Source organism: Eptatretus burgeri, chromosome 13 (genome assembly GCF_056783735.1).
Source record: "Eptatretus burgeri isolate ZD-2024b chromosome 13, Ebu_testis_v1, whole genome shotgun sequence".
Lineage (NCBI taxonomy): Eukaryota > Metazoa > Chordata > Myxini > Myxiniformes > Myxinidae > Eptatretus > Eptatretus burgeri.
The window spans coordinates 40,581,113-40,606,112 of record NC_140973.1 but is presented as its reverse complement, the minus strand read 5'-3'; the positions used below and the strand labels follow the sequence as shown (position 1 = coordinate 40,606,112).

The 25,000-nt window shown below is 41.9% G+C and overlaps 1 protein-coding gene across 16 annotated transcripts in view; it reads right to left on the bottom strand.

Moving 5' to 3' along the window:
* LOC147014280 (R3H domain-containing protein 1-like) overlaps positions 1 to 25,000 on the bottom strand; it is a 234,179-nt gene that overhangs the window by 63,501 nt on the left and 145,678 nt on the right. For all 16 annotated transcript variants that reach the window (XM_085852133.1, XM_085852130.1, XM_085852135.1 and 13 more), the window contains 4 exons: positions 24,153 to 24,293; positions 22,539 to 22,650; positions 19,234 to 19,296; positions 12,919 to 12,950 (listed from right to left, as the gene is read on the bottom strand). In XM_085852133.1, coding sequence (XP_085708259.1) covers positions 12,919 to 12,950; positions 19,234 to 19,296; positions 22,539 to 22,650; positions 24,153 to 24,293 — 348 coding nt within the window. The remainder of the gene's footprint in view (positions 1 to 12,918; positions 12,951 to 19,233; positions 19,297 to 22,538; positions 22,651 to 24,152; positions 24,294 to 25,000) is intronic.

Genomic DNA, 25,000 nt, shown 5'->3' with positions numbered 1-25,000 from the left:
ATTGTACTGTACTACAACAATCTATTAGACATGAAGGTGGATGTGGGAGGGCTCAGTTCCACCTTCTACCCACATATGGAGATGACAACCACAACAACAAACGAACACATCTTGTTTTTTTTATTTTCTGTTCCGAACAATTCCATACATCACGTGCGCGCACACATGCATGCTCAACTATCCCTGAAATATAATGTCATTGAAAGGATTGCTGTAAATTATGTTAATTTCACAACATACTGTTTTCAACTATATTTAGATTGTAAACCTCAAAACATCATTCCCTTACCTAAAGTAAGACCCTTAACCTGTAAGCAATTGAATGGTTTCCCAACCGCATTTATCATGAGCTGGACACTGTTTCTTAGATGTTTTGATCCTTTCAGCCCAGAATCTCTCCCAACAGCAGATCCACAACCTTGGTATTGGATCCACATCAGTAGATTACCTACATCAGAAGATCCACGACCTCAGTTGTGTCCAGGCAGTCAGTCAACTCATCAATGCAACATCACTAATCACTTTACTCGCTGGAGGATTTAATGTATTATCATGGAGTAAGAACTTCCATCACACATTCCATTATTTGATAACACATTAAATCATGCACATCTTACCTTTACTATATATAACACGTCCACCAAACATGACCACCCCAATCACCTCTGGGTCAAACCGTTGTTCAAATATTCAAACGGTTATTTATAAACGCACTTAAAAAATTGTTTTTTTAAACATGCTTCCATGTCTCCAAGCAACCACTAAAATGGGTTTAAATATACATGTATACAGTATATATATTTTTAATAATGTATTTTTTATAAATATCTCGTTAATAATATTTTTACAATTCGTGTTTTATTTCACCAATTCTCGTTGGTGCAGCCAGCTCCCCCTGGGGGAGCATCATCCATGAACATGTGTGTTTCTACCTGGATGTCTGTCATCAGCATGGAGGAGGTACCCTGATGAGCCATAAAAATTGAGAGTGCAATGTTCTCGTACCTAGAACACCACAGTGTAACCTATATATTATGTCAGGAGCTGGAGTGGGGAGCTGGATCTCCTTTATCGCTTGAGGATGATATCCTTTATCGCTATCGCCCCCTGTGCTATGCTGTGTTAATAGATGGCACAAAGCAGCCTGGCTGATATGGCTGCACCCAACCCTGATTGGCAGGTCAGTTCAGATCAAATCTGTGACTTGCTACGGGTATCAAGTGAAACCCGTACTAACCTGTTCATGGTCAAGTGTTGGTGACTAAACCAGCTCCCCCCACCAGGTTGCCCTGGTGTGGAGGGTGTACGATATGAACACCCAGCAGGATAACAAACAAAACCTGTCAAAGGGAGGAGGAGCTCCTTGTGAGCCAACGGCCATTCATATCGAGTGTGTCTGGGGATGTCCTCCTGCAGTTGGGTTACTTTTGATTTGGAGGTTGGTGGCAGGATTTTCACTCAGGACACTGTAAAACCCTTCATTCCACAAAACATTCCAAAAGCATCAAAAATATATCTGAAAACCCACTTCGTGAGAGTACCTTTGATGCAGCTTCTATTCACAGAGCAGCTCACAGGATGACGGGATTGGGGCAATGCCTTCAGGATCCCAATCTTTGATGATTGGAGGGAAACCACGGGGTAACATTCCCGGGTCAGATTGCGGTATTGTGTGTCGGGGTGGTGCTGAGGTGTCCACCAAATGGCGAATTCCTTGGGTTAACCTGATGTGGTCCCTTTGGGTGGGTGCCTGGAATGTCCTATCCTGAAGAGAAGATGATCACCCGTCTCTGTAATCATCTGAGCTCAAGCGTATGGACATCAGTATTGCAGCACTCTCTGAGGTTTGGAGACCGGATTGCGGCGAGATCATGGCAGGTAGTTACACCTACTATTTGTCTGGTCACTCTGATGGTTACCATGCCCAAGGAGTTGCTGGAGTTGTGTCCAATAAGCTGACTCAAATGATAATTGAGATCACACCAGTCAACGAGCATATTATGAGACGAAGGATTCCTTACTCCTTGGGTGTCATTTTCCTGGTCTCTGGATATGCTCCGACTGAAGCAAGTGATCTCACAGTGAAGGACACATTCTATGCCATGCTCGAGTCTGTGGTTGATCAGTGCCCCAGGTGAGACTCTTCTAATCTTGGGGGATTTCAATGCATCGACTGAAACTGATAGAGATGGTTATGCCACATGTGTTGGTCCCCATGGGTCTGGAACTGTGAACCAGAATAGCATGAAGTTCCTTGACTTTGCAAGAAGTCATGGATTTAGGGTGGTGGTTCATGGTTTTAGCGCCCACAGGCAAATCACTGGACTTGGCATTCCCACTCTGGCGGTGTGGCAAAGGAGATTGACCATGTGCTCGTTGATGGTTGCTCGAAGATGATCCAGAACTGTAGGGTCTACAAGAGTGCACAGTTCCTAAATACTGACCACAGGATTGTTGTAGCAACTCTGAAGTTGCAGCTTACATCCAGGAGAATGGTACCATACCAGCCTTGGCTGGATGTTGGCAAGCTCAAGGATGAGAGGGTCGCTGAGGAGTTTGTGAACAGACCGAGTAGATATTTGGGGGTTCTGGGTGCTTTGGGGGATCCTGAAGAGTTGTGGAGTGCTTTCAAGACCACCTTCCTTGATGTTGCCGGGAGATGTCTTGGAACTCACTGTAGGGCGAAGAAGAATTTTGTCTCTCTAGGGACACTCGATACCATTGACCAGAGTCACAGGGAAAGGGATGAATTGTAGACCGGAGCTATTCAGGATGCTGAGGCATAAAACTGTATGTGCACCAAGGGTGGACAAGGAGGCCGATGTGTGAGGAATCTGTGAGGGGGTAGAGAATCACCTGTGGTCAAGTGATTCTCATCTTGCTTACAGGGGAATTTGCGCATTGCGTTCATCCAAGCCCATCCCTCGGTGTACTGCAGTTTGAGCAGATGGTGGTGGGCTCTTGACAGAGGAGTCCGAAGTGAAGGCTCGCTGGGCCAGTTACTTTGAGCGGCTGCACCAGGCTGATCCACCAGCTGTGAGTTGGATGTCAGGGGTGTTAAAATCCCTATTGCTGACCCTCCAATCAACTGTGGTCCACCTTCGTTTGTGGAAACAGGCTGTGGTGAATCGATTGAAATGGGGTAAAGATCCTGGGATATGTGGCATCCATACTGAACTTCTCAAGGATGGTGGAAATGCTGCGTTCATGTCATTGCATGCAGTTCTGTGCTCTGCCAGGAACACAGGCATCATCCCAACTGACTGGAAGATAGGCCTTGTTGTCCCTCTCTGGAAAGGGAAGGGTGATCGCCAACACTGCAACAACTACTGAGGGGTGACGCTGCTCTCAGTGCCGGACAAGATCTTTGCTCGGATACTTCTTGATTGAGTTCACGAGCATTTGCTTGAGCACCAGCATCCAGAGCAGTCAGGTTTTACACCAGAGAGGTCAGTGATTGACCGTATCCTTGCTATTCGGGTTCTCACCGAACGCTGACGAGTTTGGGCAGGGGCTGCTTGCAGCCTATGTTGATCTCTGTGAAGCGTTTGATTCAGTGAATCAGGATGCTGTCTGGAGGCTTGTTGGTCTTCGTGGGGTGCCACCAAAACTGATCAATCTGATGTCTGAACTCCACTCTGGTACTGAGAGTGCTGCGAGATGTGGTGGTACCATCTCCGACGTATTTCCAGGTTAATACTGGAAATACGTTCATACTTTTCCAGGTTAATACTGTTAATAATAATACTGTTTCCAGGTTAATACTGTTAAATTTCCAGGTTTCCAGGTTTCCAAATAAATAAATTTCCAGGTTAATACTGTTAATAATATTCCAGTTAATACTGGAGTTCGTCAGGGGTGTGTTCTGGTCCCCACACTTTTCAGCACTTGTATGGACTGGAATCTGGGGAGGATGTCAGATTGATAAAACAGCGCTGCTTTGTTTGGGAATGTCAAGATCTCTGACCTTGATTTCGCAGATAATGCAGTTATCATTGCAGAGACTCTAGATATCCTTTTGGGGCCCTTTGAGGTGCTGAATGAGTCGGAGGCACTGGGATTACGCGTTTCCTGGGTCAAAACTAAGATTCAGGCTTTCAATGACACCTTGGATGCTGCTATCCTGCCTGTAGCTGTATGTGGTGAGGATGTTGAGGTCACTGAGAGATTCACTTTCCTTGGCAGTGATATTCACGTCTCTGCTGGCTGTGAGCCAGGGGTCAACAGACGTCTGGGTTGGGCCTGGGGAGTCGTGGATTCACTGGATCATGGGGTGTGGCGCTTCCGGTAGCTGTGCGAGAGGACGAAAGTCCAAGTCTTCAGGTCCTTGGTGCTTCCAGTCTTGCTCTACGGATGTGAAACTTAGACTTTGACCAGGGATCTGAGGTAGAGACTCAATTATTTTGGTACCAGGTGTCTTCGGAGAATCCTTGGCTATCGCTGGTCGGACTTTGTGTCCAACGAGCAGTTGCTGAGAGAGACTCAAATAACAATTGTTACCTGCATAGTCCGTGAGCGTCAGCTGTGGCTGTATGGATATATGGCTCGTTTTCCTGACACTGATCCAGCTCACCAGATTCTCTCAGCGAGGGAGCCTCGTGAGTGGAGGAGGTCAATGGTCCGACCACGTGCCTCGTGGTTGCAGCAGGTTGATCAGCATCTCAAGAAGATGGGAATGGGCCAGGCATCTGCCTGGGGGATGGTCAGATGGAGGTCCCTGGAGTACGGGCAGAAAGTGGACGCAGCGTCGCACTGCTCCGGTGCATGCTCACATACCTGACCTTGAACATAATCGAGGCTTTATAAGATATGTGAGAAAGTCTTTTTAACCAGATGGAGGCTCATTGAAGAGCTGAACAACAGATGTTAAAACAGAAGGGTGAAGGGGTAACAAACAGAGAAGGGGAATCTTCTTCTTCTTCTTTCGGCTGCTCCCGTGAGGGGTTGCCACAGCGGATCATCCGTTTGATCCGCATAGTGATTTGGCACATGTTTTACGCCGGATGCCCTTCCTGACGCAACCTTGGTCGTCTCTTACAACACAGGGATAAGGTACACCTATTTTAACCGGGGTATACACCGGCCCAGTATACTGGTACTCATTTCACCGACCTCGGAAGGATGACAGGCTGAGTCAACCCCCTGGTGTATTAATTCAGTGGCCCAACGGGGTTTGAACTCAGGACCTCTTGGATCCCAAGCCGCTGCCCTAACCACTGCGCCAACACCAGGCTAAACAGAGAAGGGGAATGGTGGGCAAAAAAAAGGAAAACAAAAAACAATTCTGGACGGGTTACAGCAAGTGTTGCAGCCTGGTGTTGGTTTATTGGTTAGGGTAGCGGCTTGGGATCCTCGGGTCCTGAGTTCAATCCCCGTTGGCCGCTGAATTAAAATACACCAGGAGGTTGACTTAGCCTGTCATCCTTCCGAGGTCAACAAAATGAGCACCGGTGTACTGGTAAGGGGGACACTGCATCAGCGGCATAGCCGTGTCCCAACCAATGATGCAACTAGCGCCATAGGTTGCACTCGATAGAGAGAGAAAGCAAGTGTTGCAAAGCCCAGACGTATGCATGAGACACTTCAATTGGCTGTAGTAATACAATCTCTGTTGATAATCAGCACAGACTTGAATTACTTTGTTTTTGTCCGATACTGAAACATATTTGATCCACTAATTAATTTTTTGACCCCTTACCCTGTTCCACTTGTGCATTTGCAAAGCGTCAGCCACTCAGCGACCTTCATGGCTGGATATGACAAAGAGAAGGAACCTCTCCACAAAATATCCCATGAACTTATTTTTCATTTGTAAGTCACAATATTGATTTCACTGCTTTACAATCACTTGTTTTATTTTATATCCATTTCTGCTTGTGTTAACCTCACATCGCTTGTGATAACCCTATACACCGCCCAAATAAAGGCATGCGTCAGAAGAACATGTTGCATGCTTGGAACAAGATCGCCCATAGCACGGGTACTCTCCTCATCTATACATGTTTTATAAATATATATATATATATATATATATATATATATATATATATATATATATATATATATAAATAATGGAGCAAGTGTTTGTGAGTATGTCTGCATGTATGCATGTATATGTCTGCTCTTCACCCATTGGTTGGACAGCTGACCTGACACCACCCACAATTGTAACCTGAAATACTTAACCTGACGTACTCAGAGGACCTAATGGACCGAAAAGATCCAGAGGATCGAAAAGACGCTGAAGACAGAAAAGACCAAAACGACCCAAAAGACCTAAAATACCCAAAGGAACCAGAGAACACAAAAGGACTATCTGGGACCCATGGAAATTCTGCATAATGTAAAATGGGACTTCAGGTCCCCAACTTCCCCCACACACAAACACAATACCAAGTCCTCAACCCCCCTCCTGACTGTTCACTTTCTGTGCCCCCCGACACCACACCCAAACTCTGTGCTCCTCTCCCCCTTTCTTCCAATCATCAAAACCCTCCCAATCCAAAGTCCTCAACTCCCCCCACCCCCTCAAAAGCCTCAATCCCAACTCTGTCCCACCTCCCCCAACCAGTGCCAGATTAAGGCATGGGCTTCATGGGCTGCAGCCAGGGGCCTCCGCCAGCTGAGGGCCACCAGAGATTAAGTGAAATTAATTTACTGTGAAAAGTTACTTCATTTGTAAATGTAGAATGAAAGTATAAGTATGCTGAATTATCTCTTTTAAAGGGGCTCAATTAATATACTGTATAATATACTGGAATTTTTTTCTTGCTCATTATTCCAACTCATTGGCACGGGCAATCCTGATTACAATGAGACGATGTCATACTTGCTTAGGGCCTGTCCAAGAAATCGCTCATTCCATCGAAACTTTCCTTGTTCTTCTTTCGTCATTGCTTTGCGGTTGTGCCAAAGACAAAAGTGCTGATAGAGGGTAGATTAGCATTGTTCTGTGATGTAATTTGAATTTACGTTATCCTATACATTTTGTGGAATTCTGCACTTTGTTATCTTCATACCAAGTCAAAGTCTTATAGTAGTGTGTCAATTTGTCAAGTATACACACACATATATATATATATATATATATATATATATATATATATATATATATATATATATATATATATATATATATATATATATATATATATACATATATATATATATATATATATATATATATATATCTGCTTCAATCAGCTATTAAACATCTTACATCACGACTGGAGTTTTTGATGTCACTGCGAATTAGTTTGAAGTGTTTGAAAATAAAGCAAAAAACAAAGTAGAAAACACGGAATACCATGACGAACAAAACGAGAGCTTAGGAGAAAAAAACAAAACAATGATGGTAATGCTGAAGATGGTGCTTTGCGAGGAAGCTAGAAGTTTAAGGTGGAAACATATCTACCCATCATAGATAAGTTATGCTCAGCTCTTTCTCATCGCAATGAAGCATATAAAAATGTTCATTCATTGTTTGGTTTCCTGGTCGAATTTCCAACAATGAACGATGAAGACATTTCAACAACAGCAGCCAAGTTTCAGAATATTTACTCAGATGACATCGAGCCTGAATTTGTGCCAGAAATTGTTCACTTTAAAAACTTTGTTGGGAAATTTGATGAATTGAGGGACAAGCATGAAACACCACAATCTTCTGATATCTACACCCTTGTGCTAAAAAATGGATTAACTTCTTCATTCCCTAATGTTGAAATAGCACTACGGATTTACTTGTGCTTAATGATAACTAATGCGACTGGAAAGAGAAGTTTCTCCAGGCTGAAACATATAAAGAATGTACTCAGGTCAACAATGACACAAGAACGACTGAACAGACGAGCTGTCATGGCAATTGAAAATGATGTTCTCAAAAATTTACAATTTACTGATGTTTTGGAGAAATTTGTTTCCAAGAAATTACGCAAAGCAAATGTTTGAATTTTAATTTTGTTTAGCCTTGTCAAATAAATTTAACATTTCAAAAACTTATTTTAGTTTTGAAAATATCACAATATCTCTTCTCATTTTGTTGTGTTACACTTGCACCCATCTATACGGGCCTAATGTTGTCATTATGTTGTAGAAGTTGAATAAACTGATTTCAAGAATCCGAAATTCGATTTGCGTGCTTTTGTTAATTATCACTGGGGGCCTCACAGTATCTGTAGCCCAGAGGCCTACAAAATCGTAATCCGGCACTGCACCCAATCCAACTGTGTCACTCCCTCCACCTTTCTTCTTCAAGTCCTCAACTGTTCCAAACCCCAAGTACTCAACCCCTATCCCAAACTCAAGCCCTCAACCCCCCCCCCCTTTCCCAACGTCTCAACCTCCCTCTTCAAACTCCATGCACCCCCACCCCTAACTCTCTGTCCTCCACTCATTTCTTCCCATTCTTAACATTACACAGGGAACTTTGGCACATGAGAAATTCTGCCCATCATACCTGCATTGTTCTTGTCCCTGTTTGTCAAGAACAATGTTAAAAGTAAATAAAGATGGAACGTTAAATTCACAATCACTTTCCACTTTCTTCTCTTATCCTTACTATAATTCATGGGCCAGTGTTTGTTTGTTTGTTTGTTTGTTTGTTTGTTTGTTATACTACTCCTCCTACAGTTCTGGGCTGATTACATCCAGACTTGCAACATAGGATCAGCATGACCCCAATTAATGTATAGGGTTGTTTTTAGTCTTTGCCGGTGGTCTTGTTGGGGGGGGGGGGTGGGGACGCAAACTCTCTATGTGAATGTGTTGTGTAGCACCACCTCCAGGTGGGGGAGTGTATTAAAAGTCCACGCCCTTGACAGTACAGTATTCCTGTCCCCATGTTTTTCAGTGCAGTGAGGTGTTTTGAATTATAAATTGTAGCTGTTTTTCCTTCATGCATATAAGCTGGGTTATTGTTTTTTTGCCTATACACCGCCCAAATAAAGGTATGTGTCAGAAGAACGTGTTGCATGCTTGGAAAAGTATCTCCTGTAGGGCGGGTACTCTGCTGGTTGCTCGTAAATCATCAATGAATCTGAAGATGTTTCCACACCTTCGCGCAGTTGTTAGTTTATTCCTGCACATGTTCTGGACCCAATCAGACTCTCACGTGTACAGGAATAAATTTGCAAAGGGGCTGGATCTGAACCCATGGGTATCCCCACTGCCTGCTGGAGTATCTTGTTGCCAAATATAAAGAAACTGTTGTTCAGGAAAAATCTCATACCTTAAGTTTATTTTTTGAAAACCTACATGAATAATAATTTTCCTTCAGAGACCAGTTTGTTCATACATTTTTTTTTAATAGACTTTTTATAATGTTTATCAAGAAAACGCATATCTCGTTTTTTCATTTTATGTTCCTAACACACACACACACACACACACACACACACACACACACACACACACACACACACACACACACACACACACACACACACACACACACACACACACACACACACACACACACACACACACACACACACACACACACACACACACACACACTCTCATAAACTAAAATATAATTGAAAGGATTTCTGTAAATCAAGTTAATTTAACAACATCCTATGTGCACCTTTATTTAAACTGTAAACCTCAAAACATCATTCCCTTACCTAAAGTATGAACCTTAACCTGTTAGCAATTGAATGGTTTCCCAACTGCACGGATCATCATCTGGGCACGGTTATTCCTTGAGGTTTCGATCCTTTAGCCCAGAACCTCTCAAAACAGCGGATCCACAACCTTGGTCATGGATCCACATCAGTCGATTACAGACATCAGTAGACCCACAACCTCAGATGCACCCACACAGTTACTCAACCCATCAATGCAACATCACCAATCAGAATCTACTCGCGAGAGAATTTAATGTATTATCACATAGTTACAACTCCCATCATACATTCTATTACATGACAATACATTTAATTATGCACATCTTACCTTAAATATAACACATCCACCAACAAACACGACCACCCCACTCACCTCTGGATCAAACTGTCAAATATTCAAACAGTTATTTATAAACGGTTATTTTTTACCGGCTTCCTCGTCTCCTAGCAACCACTGAAATGGGTTTAAATGGTTTACATATATATTTGTAATAATGTATTCATATCAATATCTCTTTAATTACATTTTTTCTATTTGTATCGTATTTCAAGTATTCCATTTGGTGTCGTTTTATGATCTTATTGAAAACTTGTTTTAATCTGCTAACTGTAGCTCTCTGTGTTACCACACACCTGACAAGTTGTATTAATCTGTTGACAGGTTCAGTGCTGTGTGCTTGCTCTCACAGTCATAATTATTTCACCTGCAACCATACCATAGAATAACATTTTAGGAATGTTGCTGTCTGAGAAAGGCATTCGTACAATATGGAATGGAAAAGCATCTCGTTTATTAAATAATTTGGTGTGAAATTTATTATGATTGATGTTGATTTGTAATTCTAAAAAAGAAACTGAAGTGAGAGTTTGGTTTTCCTTTTTTAAATTCGAGTCATTTTGGATCGATATCATCATGAAGCTGATCAAATACAAACCCATCATTAATTTATAGTAAATTATCAATGAATCTGAAGATGTTTCCACACCTTCGTGCAGTTGTTAGTTCATTCCTGCACATGTTGTGGACCCAATCAGACTCGTACATGTGCAGGAATAAATTTGCAAGGAAAGGGGCCGGATCTGAACCCATGGGTACCCATTTGGCCTCGACACACACACACACACACACACACACACACACACACACACACACACACACACACGCACACACACACACACACACACACACACACACACACACACACACACACACACACACACACACACACACACACACACACACACACACACCAAAAAAAAAAACAACAAAAAACAACTACACACTTTTCCGACCACATGGATCATCAGCTGGGCACCGTACTTCCTCGAGGTTTCGATCCTTTCAGCCCAAAACCTCTCCAAAGGGCGGATCCACAACCTCGGTAATGGATCAATATCAGTAGATCCACAACCTCAATTGCGTACAGGCAGTCAGTCAACCAATAGTTTTCAGAAATACACAAGAATCAAATAATTACATAACATTTCAATATCTGAGAAACAGTGTAGTGGATTTTGCACCAAAAGATAATGACAAATCAGTGGGAGAAGCCTCACCAAAATAATTATTGTAATTTGTAAAAAAAAAAAAAAAAACACACACACACAAACACACAAACACACAAACACACAAACACACAAACACACAAACACACAAACACACAAACACACAAACACACAAACACACAAACACACACACACACACACACACACACACACACACACACACACACACACACACACACACACACACACACACCTTTACTGTGAGTAAACTTAAATGAGCAATTCTGATACTCAACTTCCACCCCACCCCAACAAAAGTTCTCTCCACACCCCCAAAGTCTTAACCCACCCTCCCAACTAAGTCCCATCTTTGCTCTATCCTTTCCCCCCTGCCCCCCACAAACCCCAATTCTCACCCTTCCCTCCCAATGCTAAGGCATCAATCCCCTCCCCACTTCAAGCCTTCAAACCACCTCCCCACCCTCTGCAACTCTCAAGTGACCATGAGGAGGCTAAGTGTGCCAATGAGCGACCTAAAAACAATTACAGCTTCTTCCAGTTGCACATATACACATCGTAAAAAGTAAATCATGACGGATATTTTCTTTCACAATGTCACGAGATTCGCGGAAGTCCTCAACACAGACCTTTATAATGTCATGAGTCTTGTGGTCCTTGGTGAAGTGGTTTAAAAGAAAATAGTTGGAAATAATAGTAAGGTCCTGTGTAACCTCCATGATAAAAGCCCTGCTTGAGAGAATACCACAGTCATTTGGGTGATGTATAAACAGATCACTGACTTGACTGCTGATGCCAATGTTCACAAGGCCCGTGACGCCTAGCAGCTCAAAATCCTTTAAACTGTCGCTTTGGTAATTTTACACTGAAGGGAAAACTTATAGGGAGGGCATGGTGATTGTGAATATATGATAGCTCTGAAGAGGTCTTTGACATGTTTTTGTATACAATGTCGAGGCTCATATAAAAGCCAACACACAGAACATATAACAAGGGGAGCAGGAGACAAGAGGGTAGGAGAGGGAAGAGGGAAGCACAAAACAGTAGGGAACAGAGACATTAGGAGATCTGTGGAAGGGAGAGGGATGGGGCAAGATACATGGGATAAACAAGATGGAAACTACAGGGACTTTCAGGAAGGAAAATGGAATTTGATGAAATGGACAGAACATGTACCTCTCGTATGATTGTACATGCAAGTTTCAGTTGTAAAACAATGAAGGATAAATGGTAATCATGTACATCCCCACTTGTGGCATCAGATGATTTGTCAGGCATAAGGAGATAGACTATAAAACTAAATGAGAGCCAACTTGCCAAACTCATACATTCTTCCATGTATCAGTACTATTCTTGTTGGGAATAGGAGAATCGTTTTTCACAAGTCATGCAAGTAAAACAATTTAATTTTATGAGGTGACATCTAACTTTTATTTTGGCTATTTGCAAGGTTCACTTGGGACTCATGATCTTTGGCCAATTTGGAAACAATCTCAAGATTATCAGTCAAGATGATTGGAAAGAATTCAGCAGCCTTCTTCTGAATCCATGAAAGGATAACTTCAATGGTAGTAAGCAATATTGTTGGTCTAAAAAAGTCCAGAAACAAATTTCACAAAACTAAGAATACAAACTTCAAAAACATTAAAATATTGCAAGAATTAAATAATCAGCAGTTACACAAGTTGCCGTTGCATTGATTTAGCATTGTTAGCAGAAGATCACCATCTCTTTAGTCACTTAGCTCGTGTGTATGAGAAAGTCTTACCTATTCTCAGGCAGCAGATACTCCAGGGAAGACTGAAACACAAGAAGCAAAATGAAGCAGACAGAAATTATATGAATAAATATTATCAACAACAACAACAACAAAAAAACAACTTTAATTTACCATCACTTTATTAAATTGAGTTGGTACAAATTCTGGACTTGTGGAAAAACGCTATTAATAGGGTCAGTAGTGGGAAAGGGTAAGATTTTATTCCTCATGCTATTATATTTTAACAGTGAGCGAAGTTCCTGGAAGAGCGACAAGGATAGCAAGAGATATTATTGTACTTTTACATCTTACAGTATTAGAAATCAATGGACGAATTAACATTGCAAAGGGCTTGAGTCGTGGGCTTGATTCGGCTTGCAGTGTGGTGGAAAGGATCGGTGGGAAGAGCCAAGGGGTAGCCAAGAGATGGGTGGTGGGGGGGGGGAGGAGGTGAGGAGCAAGTGGAGAGAGAGTGGTGTGCGTGCACGCACACACACAAAATTATGACAGGCCAGGTTAGTGGGTCCAGCAGGTCAGCCCAGGCAGCGCTGCTGAGTGATGACTAGAGCGTCCAAAACTGATCAAGATGGGACTAGCTCTGCCAGTTTGGCAGTGGTTCAGAAGCGAGGTTCGGCTCGATAGTTTGAATGTGGGATCAATGAGAAGTGGGGGGGGGGGAGGGGGAGGAGAGGAGTCGAGGTGGTGCACATGATGCAGAGGAGGAGGTTGGAAGTGTTGTGAGTGCAGTAAACCAGATGGAAATGAGATAGGGTGAGGAGGTTGGTAGGAGGATACAAGCTGTTGCACGCAGGTGAGGATGGAAGGAGTAATGGCGTGGGAATAATAGTATCGGAAGGGATCAGCAAGCAGGTGGTCAGAGTGGAAAGATGGGAAGGACAGATAGTTATGGCATGGATGGTGGTAAATGGTTTGTGTTAAGTTAGTATATGGGCTACCAACAGGAAGGACTGGGCCGGAGAAGCAGGAATTCAGGGACACACTGGAGAGGATTATGGGAATGGTTGAGCTGGACATGATGCTATGCATTGCAGGGGACTTTTAACGCGCATGTGGAAGTAGCGGAGCTGGGTAAAGAGGAATGTTTTGGTCAATTTTGTTGGGGCAGGGGGAATAGAGAAGTTCAAGAGCTGATGGAGCTGGTGGTGAAAAATGGGATGGCCATAGCTGGTTCATTCTTTCAAAAGTGGGGAAGCCACATGATTACCTATAGGAGTGGACATCGTGGAACAGAATTGGATTTGGTTGTGGTAAGGAAGCGACAGTTGTGGAGGGTTAAGAATTACAAGGCAGTGGCGGAAGAGCATGTTACCACCCAACACAAACCACAAGGAAGGTTAAAAGCAGGGGTCGGAAGATCATTAGGTGAGGGAAGTGGAGGGGGAACGTCATCGTTGAGTACAAGGAGAGGTTGAGGGCTAGGTATGAGCAACTTGGTGAAAAAGCAGATTTGGAGGAGGAATGGAAGAAATATGGAGAGGCATTTATGGGAATTGCAGAAGTTTTGTGTGGAAGGACATCAGGAAAGGGTGCATCGTTGAGGGATATAAATCAGGTATGTTGGATGAAGGAGGTAGTGAAGGCAGTCGGTTAAAATAAGGAGGTTTGGAAGAGGAAAGAGAAGATCAAGGAAAGGGGGATTCAGCCGCATGTGGGGTCGCTACTGTAGCAGCACCTGTATATGCTACACCTGTATAGGCAGAAGAAAAAAGCAGCAAGGAGACCTGTGGATAAACCGAGGAATAATATGGAAGAGGAGGTGTACAACAAGTTTGAAGAGGATGGAAGGAGGAAGACGATATATAATTTTGCTTGTGGCAGGGATGAGGATAGGAAGGACAAATCAGTAAATTTAATCACTTGCCTCTGCTCACCTCGGAGAAAATTTTGGAGTGTGATCATTTACTCGCCTGCATTTTGCTCATGATGAGCTCTGCAATCTGAGTACTTTTCCCATCTAATGGTAAGATTCAAATTTCTGTATAACAAAAATGTAAAGTGTAAAGGAAGATTGTGAACAAAAATGAGGGTAGGGGAGTGAAATAGGAGTAAAAAAAAAACCCAAACCAACACGAAGGGAAAGTAAGTTTGGAGGTGAAAGGAGGTGTTGGGACAGAGGGGTGGTGGGGCTCACATGGTATACAGTAAAAAGTCATAGATAAGGGAGGGTGGGGGGATTCTACAATTTTTTGCATCCATCTAGCTATATAAATTAAAGAACTATATAAATTTTTAACCAGCCAAGGCATTGCAGCAAAGGACTTCTGTAACTCCATGGGCCTCACGCAATCGGTGAACCTACCGACCCGGCGTTCTCTCAATGGCACGTCGTCCCTTCTGGACTTGGGAATGATGAATTTTCAGACTAATGTCTCCTGTTCCTCTCCTGATCCAATAGATTAATCTGAACATGTGCTTGTGAGAGTCAACATCTCTCTGGCTATTGTTGGAGAGCTGCCTCAGCACTCTAGAGTCCAGCAGTTCACCCAAGCTGACTGGCAGGGACTGCAAGCCACCCTCTCATGTCAAGATTGGTCCTTCATTTCCATTTCTCCTGATGTGAAGAGTTCCTGAGAATTCTTCCATGCAAGCTTGCTTTCCCTTATGTACACACAGTAGTTACATAATCTCGTCTGCAGTTATCATACCTATACTGATTCCTTGGATATGTAGTTTTAAAATAAATACATAAATAAATAAAAGAGCTCATTGTGTTAGATACAAGGGTACCTTGTCTGTAAATCAAACCATCAGTGGAGGGGCACCACAGGGTACCAAATTAGGCCCTCTCTGTTTTTTGGCTCAAATTAATGATGCAATGACTCAGCTCATATCCCAGCCCTTAAATATGTTAATGACATGACACTTATTGAGAATTAAGGGGCAGGCAACCTAAGATGACACTACAATCTGCTTTGAATGTTTTTACTCAATGGGCAATTAAAAATAACATGAAGTTGAATACTGATAAGTGTGTCTTTATGGAAGTTTGTTTCATGAAAGAACTTCAACCAAGGCCTCAATTTACTATCCAAACTACTGTACTGCAGAAGGGTGATCACACAAAAATATTGGATCTTATTATTTCATCTGATTTGAAGTGGAACCTTCACATTTGCAATATTATCACCAGGGGAAATGGAAAGTTGTTTATGTTGAAGATGCTCAAAAAGTTTAACTTAGCCATGGAAGATTTACTTACCATTTATAAAGGCTATGGTAGATCAATTTTAGAGGATGCTATCCCAGTTTGGAATGCTGGTCTCACAATCCGCCAAAGTAACAAATTCGAACAAGTTCAGAAAAGGGCTCTCCGAATCATTCCAGGACAATTATACAGCGATTATGACCAGGCCCTTCAGTTTTGTGATATTCCAACCATGAAACAACGTAGGCTTGAAATTTGCCTGAGATTCACAGGCCAATTGTGAACATCTAATGAGTTTAGTCATTGGCTTCCAGAGCTCATGCAGAATAGGAAACAATACTCTCAGAAATTAATCTCACCTTTCACAAATTACGTGTAAAACTCAAAGGTACAAAAACATTGCCATCCCATTCTTTGTTAAGATTCTTAATGAATAATGTTCATTGCACTCCCTCTTTTTCTTTTTGAAATGATGTCCTCTTCTAAGATTTTTAAAGTAGAAAGTCATTACATGTATATCTTTTTACCAACATACTGCTGATTTTGATGATGATTTTAATTTATTTTTGATATACAATGCTGTTGTCCTCTTTTTATGTTTTACATTAATTTTGCATGAGAATACCTGTCCCTGCCTTTTGATCTGAAGTAGCTCACACTTTTTAGCTCTCTATTTCTTTGAACCTAATATAGCCTGGCTCCCAGGCTGAGTTTTCCTTTTCCTTTCTTTATCACATTAACTCTAGTTCCCCCCTCTCTGTTTACCTTATCTTTGTTTCCACCTCGTGATGTGCTTTTGCACCTATTCTCTAATTCTCCTCTTGCTTTTTGCTGTATTCACCCTCCTATAGTGTCTATCTTGCCTTATGGTCATGATATTTTATACTACAACTTGTTTGCATCCTTTGTCATTTCTCAGTATGGGCAGGAGACAGGCCATTCTGGTGCACTTTCTTCCTTAATTGTTTATGTGTCACAAATATAATGGGGATGATTTAGTATTTTTGGCTTGCAGTGATCAATTATTTGTGAATTAATCTGTCCCTTGTTATCATGTCGCTTTTATCTGCATGTTAATTAGTAAGCAATTGAATATTACAATGTACTATTTTGCAGCCATTTCTCTTTTCTCTATGTTTGATTATTTATGTTAGATTGAACAAAACCATTACTACTTCTATCCATCCATTGGGATCATACTCTGTGCAGAGCATTGGTGCTGCCTTAGCAGTCTCCTTGGCTATTGGGCACAATCCTGGACGGGTCGCCACTCTGACACAGGATACCAGCATGCTGGCACTCATTTTGCCGACCTCGGAAGGATGACAGGCCGAGTTAACCCCACCTGGTATTAATTAAACAGCTGAGTGAGATTTGAACTCAGGACCCTCGGATCCAAAGCCTGCCACCCTAACCATTAAGCCAACACCAGGCATGTATGTGACAGAAGCTGGTGATTAATACTGCACAAGGTAAAACTTGGAATGTTTCTGTGGTATAACATTGAAAGCCAGTATAGTATGCGTGTGTACGCGTGTGCGCACCAGTTATTTCCACTGCCGCCGTTCGATAATGGTGTTAACAGGAAATGGTACGAACGTGACACCTCTCGTCCTCGGATATTTGTGTGATGTGTATTATATTTCCGTGAGCCCAATTTACATTCGAGAACAGAAGAATTATGGTTAACCATCTTGAAATTGCCATTCTTTTGTCGATATTTAATAAGATTATTTGAATTATATATTTCAGTTTGTCCCTTTTCTGTTTCATCCCCACTTTCCCTTCCTTCTTCTTGCTGTGTTTCAGCTTGAGTGCAGTTTACCCCATGTGTCCTTTCTCCCCATCTTCTTGAAATCGCTCTCACTCTCACATCCACTCTGCTGTTGGTGTTTCCCACTTTTGATTTTGTTCTATTCCATTCTACTGTAGCTCTTCCACAATCATTGACCATGAACACACACACAGAAAAGAAGACATTTATTTGTTAACAAAAAAAGAAAAGAAACCATGTCAGAGGTAACACTTCTGTCTGCGATGCTCATTCGCATCTACATTACAGATGACCAAATAGATCAAATTGACAAGTTCAACAAACAAACCTGATGAATATAACCATAAGCAGGTGTGGCCTAATCAAAATGTGTTATATTCAGAGCCAGAGGGCATATTGCAAATATGTTTTTGGAGCTGGCATGCACCTTGATTTGATCGAGGCATACTCTTCATTATTGAAATTGTCCATCCAATTGAGGCAAGTTTGCCAAGTAAGCCTTGTTTGTATTACTCGAGGCATTCAGATCCGAGTATGCATCTGCAACATGTTCATGGAAATAGCAATGCTTTGGCTATGGCTGTGTTGTCCAATATGTTCGCCACTTTCCACATGTGGCAAATCGGCCACAGACATGTGCCTGTGGTGAATTAATGCTCATCATCAGTTATATTTCTTTTCTTTGCAAACAGTTGGTTGGTGTACCAGTGAATGGACAGCACCAGCAGGGTGCCCAAATACCCGATATTATTTTGAGCTAACAAAATGGGCTCAGGTTAATGTGCTATTTTTAGTGTTGTCTCAAGAACAAATGTCTTTTGTTGTACTGACACCACTCCCTTCAGATACACCCAGTCTAATAAAAAAATGACCGTTTTTCAGCCATTTTTCCCTGCTGTGCAGGGGTTTGGCTTTTTCTTGAGGCAATGTTTTATGGCCGGATGCCTTTCCTGACGCCAACCCTGGTCCCCTCTTACGACACACAGGGATATGGTACACCTATTCTAACCGGGGCATACACCGGGACCAGTACAATGGTACTCATTTTGCCGACCTCGGAAGGATGACAGGTTGAGTCAACCCCCTGGTGTTAATTCAGCAGCCAACGGGGCTTGAACTCAGGACCCTGGGATCCCAAGCCGCCACCCAAACCACTAAGCTAACACCAGGCTTAGATACACCCAGTCTCTATATTTGAATCTATAATGAACATCTATTTTCAAATCTATATTCAAAAATCGCTATTTTTGGTGTCATGCGATGAATATGTTTGGTCTTTAAATTTGGTGAGCATCAAAATCATATTGGACACCAAGGGGCAAGAAACAAATGTCATGTAAGGGCGAGAAAATAATTTCCTGCAAAGGTGCCTCAGAAAACTTACATCCTCCTCGAGATCCTCAAAGGACTTGCTCCTATTTTCGTCATGCAAGATTCCAGCACGATTCTGGTGGAAACACAATAAAGAATAAATAAATAAACAAACAAACAAATTTGCATGTTTATATAAAACTACATACGATTTGAGAAGTGTCTATTTGTTTGTGTGTGTTGAGTTCTTTGCACCTCTAAACCGCTAGATGGAATGACTTGAAAACTGGTGGTTGTACTCTGGGTGTGCATGGGAAAGTTTTAGGTGATTAAATAAATTCATACTTCTGGACACCAAACATGTATTAATATTAATATTTTCAGAGAACACAACAAGGCAGATATGCTGAACGTAACAAACATTGTGAAGATCGACCTGCCAAAAATAAAATAAACCAAATCTTGCCAAAAGGTGACCACGTGTGACTTCTTTAAGGTCACACCGAGGTGAACAGAGCTGCTGTCCACCAGGAGAGACTCCTTGAGGAATATCTGCCTACGAGAGATTCCGATGAGAATCGTTCTACAGAGTAACCATGAAAAATATGCGTTTGCCTCATAACGTCACCAAATGACGTCATAATGTCTCAAGCTTGACATATCTCGAAAGCACTCATCGAGGTGTTCAATTTGAGGTACTACACGATATGGTTCCTAAAACTTGAAAATTTGACCTTGGGGTCAAATATGTTTGACCTGAGGTGCTAACCATGAAGGTCAAGGCCAATCGCCACCAAAAATTAATCAGCTGAGCGCCAGAACATGAATTATATTCCCATGAAGTTTGAAGACGATCCGATCAAAATTACTCAAAAAATAAGGGTTTCGTCGACTCCCCTGATTTGCGACAAAGTGACCTTGACCTTCAAAATTTTATGCGCTAAAAGGGACCTCTATAGGCCTCTGATTTGCGAAGTTACAAAAATTTCCAATGATAACTGTGCTCTGCAGAATTTTTTATACGTGATTACAGACAAACAAAAAAAAAAAAACATACAAGCTGACTAACATATCTTGCAAAAACTTCGTTTTGGCAAGATAAAAATTCAGACCCCCAAAATTGGTTGGAGCCGGTATTGCATCATAGTAAAATAGGCCGCAGACATCAGAGACGTAGGGAATTAACTTGTCCTTAAGGACAGCTCCTTTGCTAGTTTCATTAAAACTGACAATGTATTTTATTAAAACCCGATATATAAAACCAACCGAGATCATTTCTATTTTATTCCATTAGGACAATGACGATGAACTAATCAAGTTCATGTCTACAATCTGAAAATACCATGATGTAGCATCAAAAGGTACATCCACATCTAATATGTAAAGCTCTTTCTAACCACTGACTGACTCACTCACTGACTGATATTAAAGATCGGTACCTTTCGGGTGACAGAAAGCTGAAATTTTGCATGCCGATGGACATTGAAGCCGGTACACCGGGAGAAAAAAAAATAATCACAGAATCGTTGGACATCCATAAATAAATAAAAATTAATGAAAAAAAATGCAGGTGAGTGACCCGAGACAATGGGGAAGCACAGTAATTTTGTGTGCAGACAGACATCGAAGCCGACACCAGAAAAACAAAAAAAACAAACAAACAAAAAAAAAAAACCACAGAACTGTCAAAGCATCCGTAAACGAAAATATAAGAAATAAATAAATAAATGAAAATCAAGAAATGAAAAATCAAATGCAGGTGAGCGACCCGAGACAATGGAGAAGCAGGGTTCGTATGCTTACACAATGTGTAAGTATGCCCAGGGGTGCAAATTAACGGCCGCCCGGTCGCCAATGGCACCTAACTTTTGTGCTGGGTGGGTACACAATACTGCCTTACCTGCCCGGCTAGCGAATCACCGGTGATTCCTGTTATTTTGTACAATTTGTACGAGCTTCTCTATTAGTTTTCTCAACTAGAACTACTGTTTTTGTCCGCAGAAATCCGAAGAAATCACCGGTAATTCTGCGGCGGCCATTTTGTCTGTTTTCATCTCATTCCAAATCACGCGTAATTGGGCGAGATTTGACGGTTTGGACGCATTTTCTCATGCCCAGGTTGGTTAAATGAGTGAATTTGGGTGAATGAGAGTTTCATTGGTGAGGTTAGGTGAATGAGTGAGTTTGATGAGGCTTTTGGGTTAATGAGTGAGTTAGATGAGTGAGGTTAGATGAATGAGAGTTTGATGGGTGAGGTTGGGTGAATGAGTGAGTTTGATGGGTGAGGTTGGGTTAATGAGTGAGTTTGATGGGTGAGGTTGGGTTAATGAGTGAGTTTGATGGGTGAGGTTGGGTGAATGAGTGAGTTTGATGGATGAGGTTAGGTGGATGAGTGAGTTTATATGTGATGTTGGGTGGACGAGTAGTACCCCCACCATTGTCCATCACCCACAACCCCCCCTCCACCCCATCGTCCATCACCCACAACCCCCCCCCCCACATCGTCCATCAGCCACAACCACCCCATCAGCCACAAAAATGCTACCCCCAAGCACTACTCACAACCCCACTGCCCCCCATCACCCACACAAAAAAGGTCCCCCCCCCCCATCACCCACAACCTCCTCCTTCCTGCATCATCCCCCCACCCCCACCCCACTCATCAAACTCACTCATCCATCCATCCATCCAACACTCATCCACCCAACCTCCTCCATCAAACTCACTCATTCTGCAAACCTCCTCCATTAAACTCACTCATCCAACCAACCTCACTTATCAAATTCACTCATCCAACAAACCTCACTCATACAACCAACCTCACTCATCAAACTCTCTCATGTGAGTATATTAAAAGTGTTTGATATCAAATTTGTGACTTTTGTCTCTATTTTATTGGGCCGGTAGAAATTCTGCTGGGCCGGTAACTTTTTCTAGTCACCGGCCGTGCTGGCCGGTGGATAAAAATGTTAATTTTCACCCCTGATGCCCCACTAGTTTTGTATATATGTATGTTAGACTGAAGTTTGGACAGATCCTTTGCATATATAATATGTCTTGCACCCTCTATAATATGTCTTGCACAGATGGGAATGAAGAAAAGTCCAACGAAATTCGATCCTAACCAAATTAAAAATAAAATAAAATAAATTGAGTAAAGGCTCGGATCCCACTTCACAATGAGAAGTGAAAAAGAAATGTACGTGTTTTGGACATTTTGTTAAGAAATCAAATTTTCTAGAATGAGAAAGTCAAAAATTGTTTTGGGTCACATGAAAATGTCTTATTTTGTACACAATGGCAACCATGTACATAAAGGCAGCATTTTAAATAAGATTCATGGAGATAAGGGGGTGATGAGGTGAAATTGTGTTGTACCAGGCAGTCCTCATGCTCCAAGCTGGAGCTATTCCTCTTCAGAATAAACCACTTCAGTGACTCATCCTTCCGATTTTCTTCGTCGATGTGCTCGCCAAACCTTTGTTCCGGTCTGTCAGCGCCATGATCAGATAGCAGGAAGACATTGAACAATGGCAATTGCATTGGTGCATCACACAGCATGACCACGAGGGGGAAAAAAATACCGAAGCAGTATTCTAGATGAGCTTTGCCACACAGTGTAAAAGAGGTTACGATAGGACGTGTGATGTCACATTAGCTCAAAAGTCTTTTGGTGATTGGCAAGATCAGGATTACATATTTCACAAGCAAAAGAAGAGAAAGATGAATGAGGAAAGATGGCAAGCCAACCCAGACTGAGGAAGACAAATGTTGAAAAGGCAAGCTGATAACCATTATGTTTAAGTGAGAGATTCATGATAAAATATGGACTTCAGAATAATCAAACTTTGAACTTTCAAGTTAGGTAAAGTTCAAAGACCAAACTGAGTTCACCTGAAAAACCAAATGACAATCCTTTGTATGGTGCTGGGAAATTGATTAGTTGATATGTACATATATGAGGTATACATGCATTGTGATGTAGGTTGCTCATTTATACTGTTTATGACAATAACCAGAAACATTACTTTTACCCACAAATCACTGTATCTTTGAGCTGGCATGATAGCCTGGAAGTAGCTGCATTCGCCTTTGAGCTGTCGAGCATGAGGCCACATCGCATCGCAGCTATAAACAGTCATCCTGGTGTTTCATTGACAGGGCGAGGCATCAATGGATGTTTAACTGGGTGTCCCATCTGCCAGCAAGTTGGTGGAGGTCAAACATCTTAAGGCATCTTTTTTGAAGAGTAGATGAGATTTTACCAGCATTCTGGCTAAATTCCAAATTCCTGTCATTATCAGTCATACCATCAAGCTTGGCCAGCGTTGGTGAAAGATTTGGGCCAACAACGTCCCCCGGCAGACCCAATAACAAAGAGGGATTGATGGAGGCCGTTAAAAGTGGTGGTAGTGGACATATCAGTTGGGAAGTTAACATTTTGAGTCAGCCCAACTGCAGCTGTAACATTCCTTGAACAAAGCAACAGTTGAGAAAAGAAAGAAAGGAGGGAGAAAAGGAGAGAGAGAAAAGGAAGGTTTAAAACAAAAATAGGATAACAATATTTTCCTTCTTTAATGGTCCAAATTATCAGAAAGCTTATGTTGTGGGGTCAGTAGGGGTGAACTGTTCTGGCAGAAGTCTTATTAGAATTGGATGGCCAGGCCTGACTGAATGACAGGAATGTAATTTAACCAGAGTACTGACAACTCACCTACTCCACGTGAAAGACCATGATGGCATATTTAATGTCCACTAACGACCAGTGCTGGCAGCTGAATCCTTTGGTTTAATGTCATTTCAATGAACGGAGCACACATGTGAAACACCAGGATGACCAAGTCATTTATAGCTAAGTCAAGATTGCAACCCAGGTGAGACAGCTCAAAGGCGAGTGTGCATACCCATAAATTATCCTGCCAACCCAAGGAAGATAACAATAGAAACATGTAAAAAAAAAAAAGAGAATAAACGGCCAGAGGTGGTTCTCACATTCGCGTGTTCCCCGTTTTGTTGATGACAACTGCCTTGCCCGTCGGGTCCACATTGTGGTCCATTCCAAAGTACGCAGCAACACGGTGCACAAGCATACGGTGATAAGAGGTCATGGGAGGAAATTTCTTGTACTGGGTGCTGCAACCACAAGAGAATTGGGGTGGAAATGAAGATAACACAATTGAAAGTGAAATCGGACAGTGTAGCTTACACAATCTGAAGTTTGGGGTAAAATAGGTCAATGATTCTGAAAAAGGAATTTTTATCTTGAGATTCAAATCAAAATTTGGAATATCTGGACTACCCAAAGATAAGTCCTGAGGCCAAAGGTTTATGCCAGTGTCTTCAGCAATATTATGTGTTTTGCCATAATGTGAAGAAAGCTTTATGTCCCATTGGAAGAGGTCAAACTTCCACTAATATGTCTTTCTTTATTCAATCCATTTACTTTCTTCTCACATTATAGGAGGACATGCTGAAAAGTAATGCCTCAGATTCTTTTTCTCAAAAACAGGAAATGATATTTGAATGAAACAAAGACAGATGCAAACATCAATCTTTATTCCACCATGATGCATTATTTCTCAACATGATCACCACTACAGTCCACACATCTCTGCCAATGTTGAAGTAGTTTTGTGATGACATCACGATAGAACTGTGCGTCCCACCAACTTAACCAGCATTTCACAGTGGCCTTGACATCAGTCAGAAGAAATATTTTTTTTGTGAAGGTGTTGCTTAAGTTTGGAGAAGAGAGGAAATCTGATGGAGCCAAGTCAGGGCTGGTGATCCCATAGTGACCATCTCTTACTTTCAGACTCATAATGGTACACCTAACTCTA